Source organism: Triticum dicoccoides, chromosome 7A (assembly GCF_002162155.2).
Source record: "Triticum dicoccoides isolate Atlit2015 ecotype Zavitan chromosome 7A, WEW_v2.0, whole genome shotgun sequence".
Lineage (NCBI taxonomy): Eukaryota > Viridiplantae > Streptophyta > Magnoliopsida > Poales > Poaceae > Triticum > Triticum dicoccoides.
The window spans coordinates 200947870-200957630 of NC_041392.1; the positions used below are offsets into that span (position 1 = coordinate 200947870).

At 47.4% G+C, this 9761-nt stretch overlaps 1 protein-coding gene across 1 annotated transcript; it reads left to right on the top strand.

The window, feature by feature from the left end:
* The first annotated feature begins 302 nt into the window (after positions 1–302).
* On the top strand, positions 303–1881 carry LOC119331331 (aspartyl protease family protein At5g10770-like). Its single transcript, XM_037604500.1, has 2 exons — positions 303–412; positions 628–1881. The coding sequence occupies exons 1-2, from the start codon at positions 303–305 to the stop codon at positions 1868–1870; spliced, it is 1353 nt and encodes a 450-aa protein (XP_037460397.1). The 3' UTR covers positions 1871–1881.
* Positions 1882–9761: the final 7880 nt, after the last annotated feature.

Sequence of the window (9761 nt, forward strand, 5' to 3'; positions counted from 1 at the left end):
ATGCACACGCTGTTTATACGCGCGCGAAGCTTTGGGCTGATCGTGGAAGCATATAAACAAGAGAAACCACACGCACAAGACTGAGAATAACCATTTTATATGCCCACATTATATGATATCAGTCGCCATTGAAGAACCCGGCTGCTAAACAAGAACAATGCTGGCGTCCTCGACGTACGTCATGTGCTCCCATACATGGCTATATATAGGCAGGCTTCCGCCAGGTACCATGCAAGCAACCACCACCCGGCTTCCGATCTCCACCACTAGCTACACGTTACGAGATACTAGTAGAAGCAGCAATGGCTTCCGCCGTTCCTTGTCTGCTCTTGTGCTTGCTCGTTCTTGCTCCTCATCTCGGCAGCTCCTACCGCACAGGCTCCATCAATGGTGGGAAGCATGTCATCACCCGTTCGTCCCATGAGTCCAAGAAACCATCGACCTGCTCCTCCAACCCTTCTGGTGAAAATTCTACAGTATCTTCATCATGTGCTTGCAATTAAGTTTGCTCTTTATGCTAAGTTGTTGAAATATATTGCCCATCTCCCTCTCTCTATTAGTTCGGACTTTTAGATGAGTTAACTGAAGCATGAATTCAATAGTTGCTAACTTATCTACACCTTGTGCAGATGGCAATGGACTGCCAGTGACGCATCGGCTGAGCCCGTGCTCTCCTTCTGCCGCCGGCCTGAGCCAGAGCATGCCCTCGGTCGGCGACGCCTCCAGCCGCGACGCCCTCCGCCTGCGCGGGCTCCTCGACGACTCAGCGGACAGCCCTGGTCTGACGATCCCCTCAACCGGCACCCCCCTGGTGGATTTTCCGGACGCAGCGGAATACCACGTCGTCGTCGGCTTGGGTACTCCGGCGCAGAACATCACCGTGGGATTCGACACGGCCACCGTCGGAGCCACGCTTCTCCAGTGCAAGCCATGCGCCGCCGGGGACCCATGCGACAAGGTCTTCGACCCCTCCCACTCATCATCCCTTTACGACATTCCATGCGGCAGGACATGGGAAGGCTGCCCCTTTACCCGTTGCTCCACCCCCGGCTGCACGTTCCGCGTGACACACAATGGCTCCCTCGTGTTGAACGCGTCCATGGAGAAGGACACCCTCACGGTGGCGCCGTCGGTCCACGTGCGCGGCTTCAGGTTCCTTTGCCTGGAGATGATGAGCGAGGTGCCGACGGACGGCACGTCGGGAGTCCTCGACCTCAGCAGGAACCACTACTCGCTGGCCTCACAGGTCCTTCTGTCCCCAGACACGGTCGCCTTCTCCTACTGCCTGCCGAGGGGCGCCGAGTCCCAGGGCTTCCTCTCCTTCGGTACCATCCGGCCGGAGCTCGCCGGCCGCAGTGTGAGCTACGCCACCCTGCACAGCAGAGCCCCTCGCCGGAACCTCTACTTACTGAGGCTCACCGGCGTGAGCATCGACGGGCTGGACCTCCCGATCGCCGCCCAGGCGCTCGCCAGCGACGCGCTGATCGAGGTGCAGACGACCTTCACCTACCTGAAGCCGCGCGTGTACGAGTACCTGCGCGACCTGTTCAGGTATGCTATGAGCAATTACAAGGTGGCGCCGGCGTCGGGCGAGCTCGACACGTGCTACGACTTCACCGACATGGATGCCATCGGTGTGCCGAGCATCACGCTCAGCTTCGAGGGCGGGGCGAGCCTGGAGCTCGGATTGGAGCAGATGATGTACTTCAGCAACCCCCACAACATCTTCTCGGTGGCGTGCCTCGCGTTCGCGCCGGCGCGGGCGTACGGATCGGGCGTCGCGGTCATCGGGTCGCTGGCGCAGGCGTACACGGAGGTGGTCTACGATCTGCGTGGAGGCAAGGTTGGGTTCGTCGACAACCGCTGCTGATCGATCAAGCCCAGTCAAAGCAGCACGTACTAGCATGCAGGCATGCATGCATGCAGTATATTGAAGGTTGGTTCTTCGAAAATACGGCTCTCACAAGTCTAGATGGTTCTTCAAAAATAAGACTCACAAAAGTCTGCGGTGATGCTGTCGAGTGGAGTTATCTCCGCGCTAGCTAGCTGATGGATAAGCGGCAGCTGGATAAGTTTTTGTTCTGTATAAGTTAGTGTTATGCTGCCTCGGCATCTTGCTTGTTTTCAGGTGCTGTATCGACCGATAGACCAACATGCTTGGTATTAATAAAATAAATAAAGGTCGTTGCAAATTGTTGTTCGTTCCAAAAGGAAATTAAGTTCAACACAAACTGTGCCCGCAAAAAAAAAAATTTAACACTAACTGAAAGGACCGTGAAAAAAAGATGCTTGTTTGCTAGACCGCCTTTTTACCAAAAATGATCCAGATCGGTTACAAGAGTTCACTAAACCACCACCGTCGCAAGAGCGAGACCTTGCATACTGAGAAAACACATTTGGCGCCTTTTACAGCAATGTATATGCTTGTTTTCCTTTCCTAAAAAAATATGTTTAGTTTATAATTTTTAGTTTATGTGCTCATCTCGTTTTTTTTTAGAAGCAATGTGTTTGTTTATCACTTTTTTTTAGTTTCAATGTGTTCGTTTATCTTTTGTTTTTTGAGAACGATGTGTTTGTTTATCTAACAGGTAAATGTTGTTCTTCCTCGGAAAAAAAGAGGTAACTGTTGTTTTGAAAGAAGGAAAAACTGTCGCTCTAATCCAGTCCTCTGCTGCGCTAAATAACAGGAGAACTCCCCCGCATAAAAAAAGGACAACTTTTTTCTTATAGGGAAAAAGGACAATTTTTTGAGTAAAAAGGAAAGAAGCTCTGATCCAGTCCTCTACTACCTATATTGGGCCAGGCCCAGTATAAGCGGCAAAAAGGATTCGCAACAGTAGACCAAGCAGAGCCAGCAAGCTGCACTAACTTGTCTAAGTAGTTTTCCCTCTCGTTAGGGTTAGGTGTTCCTCTCGCCGCCACCGGCGACGTTGAGAAAATTTGTCCTCCACCACCGCTCATCTGGTGCTCTCCCGCTCGGGCTGATAACGGGGCACTCTGGCACTGCTTCCCGGCCTTGGTGGGGGGCCTGGGTTCGGTGGTGTTAGGGTTTTGTTTGATCTGGCGGCGAGGGAAGTCGCAAGATCTGATCCGAGATTTTTCGGCGATGGCGAAGCAAGGTACTTTGGGCGCATCCGGGAGCAAGGGGAAAGGCAAGCTTGAGGATCTCATGGAGGAGCTTGCCCTGAAGGAAGATGACCTAGATGACGTCGTCTTCGAGGAGGACGACGCGCCACTAGAGGAGGACCTCCAGTGGATGATCCTGGTTCGTGTCCACATTGACAAAACCTTCAGCAACTACCGGTTCTTCCGCAACATGAAGTCAACGTGGGATCTAGCAAGAAAGGTCCAGATCAAAACCCTAGAAGAGAACTTGTTCATCATGCAGTTTGATTGTCTAGGGGATTGGGAAAGAGTGACACTAGGGGGGCCATGGCACTTTCGGGGTAACCCTGTAATCATTGTTCCTTACGATGGTTACTCCAAACCCACATCCATCGAGCTCTTTAAGTTTGACATATGGGCGAGAATTCTTGATCTCCCCATCGCCTTCATGGAAAGGTGAAAGCTTTGGCAGCAAAGATAGGTGAGTTTGTGGATTCAGAGCCATCATCCTTTGACTTTGAAGGGAACTTTTATAGAGTGAGAATTCGCCTGGATGTTCGTAAACAGCTCAAGAAAGCGACATCCATCGCCCGGGGTGGCCAGAGAGAGATTTTTGCGGTAAAGTATGAGCGACTCCCAGATTGGTGCCAGGTTTGTGGTATGATGGGCCACGAATTTAAAGAACATGGCGATGGTGTACACCCTCCCTCGCCCCTGGTCTTCAAGAATTTGAGGGCACCTGCTACTACGGCATGGGGCTCTAGACGCTGCAATAATGGGCAGAAAGCTAGGGGCCAAGAGGGAGGAGGAGGTGTTTCTGGACTGAGATCAGAGGATGATGCAAAGGAGGGTGAGGACACTGACATGGATGAGAACGATGCTAGTCGCAAAAGAACTTCTGATAAGGTTGTGGGTCAGGCCACACCTACGGCTTCAAAATTAGCTCTGGAGCTTGTTCTGGTGGAGAAAAATAGTGGTGGTGCTTCAGTTGTCCTCCCTAGCCCCCACCGAAACAAGACCCAAAGCGTTCAAGACTAACGCAGCAGTCAGAGAAGGCACTGATCTCAAGCGGGAGGAAGAACCCGGCGGGTCTGGAGAGCCTTGATGCAAAAACGGCGGCCTCCCTGGCGGAGGACCACCGAGCACAATGAGTTGTCTAAGCTGGAACTGCCGGGGAATAGGCAATGCCCGGACAGTTCAAGAGCTGCGAGAAATCGTGTTAAAGTTTGCCCCTAGAGTACTTTGTATCGTTGAAACTCAGATTGGTCAAGATAGAGCTGAATGTTTATCAAGTACTTTAGGTTTTGATTCCACTTTTGCTGTTGGTTCCACCGGTCGGAGTGGTGGTTTAGCTTTGTATTGGAACAATGAAATAAAGATCGAAATTTTAGGCTACTCGCAATACCATATAGATGCGAAGATTTCAGACCTTGGAGGAGATCCTTGGAGGCTCTTATGCTTTTACGGAGAGGCACAAACACACCTCCAGCATAGAACTTGGGATACAATGAGAAACCTGGCAGCTATACAAAATATGCCTTGGGTGTGTATAGGGGACTTCAACGAGGTTCTCCGATATGATGAGCATGAGGGCATTGGCCAAAGGAGACAGACTCAGATTCAAGGTTTTCATGATGCAGTTGATGTCTGTGGTCTGATTGATCTTGGCTATCAAGGACACAAGTGGACTTCGAAAAGAAAGTGGTAGGGGGATCATACACTAGAGTGAGACTGGACATCGCCTTGGGTACACCCGATTGGTGTGCTCGGTTCCCACTAGCTGCAGTAGAGCATCTCATAGCCGCAACATCTGATCATTCCCCCATCGTGCTGACGCTGGACCCACCAGCTAGAGGAAAGCACGTTAAAAAGCAATTCTGGTATGAGTGCATGTGGGACACGCACCCCGAGCTCATCCCAACGGTCCAGCATGCATGGGAGGCGAATGGACCTAATCTAACAGCAACTGAAGTTCGAACAAATTTACAGTCCTTGTCTAATAATTTGGGCGAGTGGAGCAAGTCAACTTTTGGGAGTGTTTGTTGGGGAACGTAGTAATTTCAAAATTTTCCTACGCACACGCAAGATCATGGTGATGCATAGAAACGAGAGGGGAGAGTGTGATCTACGTACCCTTGTAGACCGACAGCGGAAGCGTTAGCACAACGCGGTTGATGTAGTCGTACGTCTTCACGGCCCGACCGATCAAGCACCGAAACTACGGCACCTCTGAGTTTTAGCACACGTTCAGCTCGATGACGATCCCCGGACTCCGATCCAGCAAAGTGTCGGGGTAGAGTTCCATCAGCACGACAGCATGGTGACGATCTTGATGTACTACCGTCGCAGGGCTTCGCCTAAGCACCGCTACAATATTATCGAGGATTATGGTGGAAGGGGGCACCGCACACGGCTAAGAATATGATCATGTGGATCAACTTGTGTGTTTAGGGGTGCCCCTGCCCTCGTATATAAAGGAGCAAGGGGAGGAGGCCGGCCGGCCCCTATTGGCGCGCCAGGAGGAGTCCTCCTCCTAGTAGGAGTAGGACTCCTACTAGGAGGGGGAAGGAAGTGGGGAGGGAGAAGGAAAGGGGGGCGCCGCCCCCCTTCTCCTAGTCCAATTCGGACCAGGGGGAAGAGGCACGCGGCCCACCCTGGCTGCCCCTTTCTCTCTCCACTAAGGCCCATATGGCCCATTACTTCTCCCGGTAGGGTTCCGGTAACCCTCCGGCTCTCCGGTTTTCTCCGAAATCACCCGGAACACTTCCGGTGTCCGAATATAGCCATCTAATATATCAATCTTTATGTCTCGACCATTTCGAGACTCCTTGTTATGTCCGTGATCACATTCAGGACTCTGAACTAACTTCGGTACATCAAAACTCATAAACTCATAATATAACTGTCATCGAAACCTTAAGCGTGCGGACCCTACGGGTTCGAGAACAATGTAGACATGACCGAGACACGTCTCCGGTCAATAACCAATAGAGGAACCTGGATGCTCATATTGGCTCCTACATATTCTACGAAGATCTTTATTGGTCAGACCGCATAACAACATACGTTGTTCCCTTTGTCATCGGTATTTTACTTGCTCGAGATTCGATCGTCGGTATCTCAATACCTAGTTCAATCTCGTTACCGGCAAGTCTCTTTACTCGTTTCGTAATACATCATCTCGCAACTAACTCATTAGTTGAAATGCTTGCAAGGCTTATGTGATGTGCATTACCGAGAGGGCCCAGAGATACCTCTCCGACAATCGGAGTGACAAATCCTAATCTCGAAATACGCCAACCCAACATGTACCTTTGGAGACACCTGTAGAGCTCCTTTATAATCACCCAGTTACGTTGTGACGTTTGGTAGCACACAAAGTGTTCCTCCGGCAAACGGGAGTTGCATAATCTCATAGTCATAGGAACATGTATAAGTCATGAAGAAAGCAATAGCAACATACTAAACGATCGGGTGCTAAGCTAATGGAATGGGTCATGTCAATCACATCATTCTCCTAATAATGTGATCCCGTTAATCAAATGACAACACATGTCTATGGTTAGGAAACATAACCATCTTTGATTAATGAGATAGTCAAGTAGAGGCATACTAGTGACGTTTGGTTTGTCTATGTATTCACACAAGTATTATGTTTCCGGATAATACAATTCTAGCATGAATAATAAACATTTATCATGATATAAGGAAATAAAATAATAACATTATTATTGCCTCTAGGGCATATTTCCTTCAGTCTCCCACTTGCACTAGAGTCAATAATCTAGATTACACAGTAATGATTCTAACACCCATGGAGCTTTGGTGCTGATCATGTTTTGCTCGTGGAAGAGGCTTAGTCAACGGGTCTGCTACATTCAGATCCGTATGTATCTTGCAAATCTCTATGTCTCCCACCTGGACTAGATCCCGGATGGAATTGAAGCGTCTCTTGATGTGCTTGGTTCTCTTGTGAAATCTGGATTCCTTTGCCAAGGCAATTGCACCAGTATTGTCACAAAAGATTTTCATTGGACCCGATGCACTAGGTATGACTCCTAGATCGGATATGAACTCCTTCATCCAGACTCCTTCGTTTGCTGCTTCCGAAGCAGCTACGTACTCCGCTTCACATGTAGATCCCGCCACAACACTTTGTTTAGAACTGCACCAACTGACAGCTCCACCGTTTAATGTAAACACATATCCGGTTTGCGATTTAGAATCGTCCGGATCAGTGTCAAAGCTTGCATCAACGTAACCATTTACGATGAACTCTTTGTCACCTCCATATATGAGAAACATATCCTTAGTCCTTTTCAGGTATTTCAGGATGTTCTTAACTGCTGTCCAGTGATCCACTCCTGGATTACTTTGGTACCTGCCTGCTAGACTTATAGCAAGACACACATCAGTTCTGGTACACAGCATTGCATACATGATAGAGCCTATGGCTGAAGCATAGGGAACATCTTTCATTTTCTCTCTATCTTCTGCATTGGTCGGGCATTGAGTCTTACTCAATTTCACACCTTGTAACACAGGCAAGAATCCTTTCTTTGCTTGATCCATTTTAAACTTTTTCAAAACTTTGTCAAGGTATGTGCTTTGTGAAAGTCCAATTAAGCGTCTTGATCTGTCTCTATAGATCTTAATGCCCAATATGTAAGCAGCTTCACCGAGGTCTTTCATTGAAAAACTCTTATTCAAGTATCCCTTTATGCTATCCAGAAATTCTATATCATTTCCGATTAGTAATATGTCATCTACATATAATATCAGAAATGCTACAGAGCTCCCACTCACTTTCTTGTAAATACAGGCTTCTCCAAAAGTCTGTACAAAACCAAATGCTTTGATTACACTATCAAAGCATTTATTCCAACTCCGAGAGGCTTGCACCAGTCCATAAATGGATCGCTAGAGCTTGCACACTTTTTTAGCTCCCTTTGGATCGACAAAACCTTCTGATTGCATCATATACAACTCTTCTTGCAGAAATCCATTCAGGAATGCAGTTTTCACATCCATCTGCCAAATTTCATAATCATAAAATGTGGCAATTGCTAACATGATTCGGACAGACTTAAGCATCGCTACAGGTGAGAACGTCTCATCGTAGTCAATCCCTTGAACTTGTCGAAAACCTTTTGCGACAAGTCGAGCTTTGTAGACAGTAACATTACCGTCAGCGTCAGTCTTCTTCTTAAAGATCCATTTATTCTCAATTGCTTGCCGATCATTGGGAAAGTCAACCAAAGTCCATGCTTTGTTCTCATACATGGATCCCATCTCAGATTTCATGGCTTCAAGCCATTTTGCGGAATCTGGGCTCTCCATCGCTTCTCCATAGTTCGTAGGTTCATCATGATCTAGTAGCATGACTTCCAGAACAGGATTACCGTACCACTCTGGTGCGGATCATACTCTGGTTGATCTACGAGGTTCAGTAGTATCTTGTTCTGAAGCTTCATGATCATCATCGTTAGCTTCCTCACTAATTGGTGTAGGTGTCACAGAAACTGGTTTCTGTGATGTACTACTTTCCAATAATGGAGCAGGTACAGTTACCTCATCAAGTTCTACTTTCCTCCCACTCACTTCTTTCGAGAGAAACTCCTTCTCTAGAAAGTTTCCGAATTTAGCAACAAAAGTTTTGCCTTCGGATCTGTGATAGAAGGTGTGTCCAATAGTTTCCTTTGGATATCCTATGAAGACACATTTCTAAGATTTGGGTTTGAGCTTATCAGGTTGAAGATTTTTCACATAAGCATCGCAACCACAACTTTCAGAAACGACAACTTTGGTTTCTTGCCAAACCATAGTTCATAAGGCGTCGTCTCAACGGATTTTGATGGTGCCTTATTTAACGTGAATGCGGCCGTCTCTAGAGCATAACCCCAAAACGATAGCGGTAAATCAGTAAGAGACATCATAGATCACACCATATCTAGTAAAGTACGATTACGACGTTCGGACACACCATTACGCTGTGGTGTTCCGGGTGGCATGAGTTGCGAAACTATTCCGCATTGTTTCAAATGTACAACAAACTCGTAACTCAAATATTCTCCTCCACGATCAGATCGCAGGAATTTTATTTTCTTGTTACGATGATTTTCAACTTCATTCTGAAATTCTTTGAACTTTTCAAATGTTTCAGACTTGTGTTTCATTAAGTAGATATACCCATATCTACTTAAGTCATCTGTGAAGGTGAGAAAATAACGATATCCGCCATGAGCCTCAACATTCATCGGACCACATACATCTGTATGTATGATTTCCAACAAATCTGTTGCTCTCTCCATAGTACCGGAGAACGGTGTTTTTGTCATCTTACCCATAAGGCACGGTTCGCAAGTACCAAGTGATTCATAATCAAGTGGTTCCAAAAGCCCATCAGTATGGAGTTTCTTCATGCGCTTTACACCGATATGACCCAAACGGCAGTGCCACAAATAAGTTGCACTATCATTATCAACTCTGCATCTTTTGGTTTCAACATTATGAATATGTGTGTCACTACTATCGAGATTTAATAAGAATAGACCACTCTTTAAGGGTGCATGACCATAAAAGATATTACTCATATAAATAGAACAACCATTATTCTCTGATTTAAATGAATAACCGTCTCGCATCAAACAAGATCC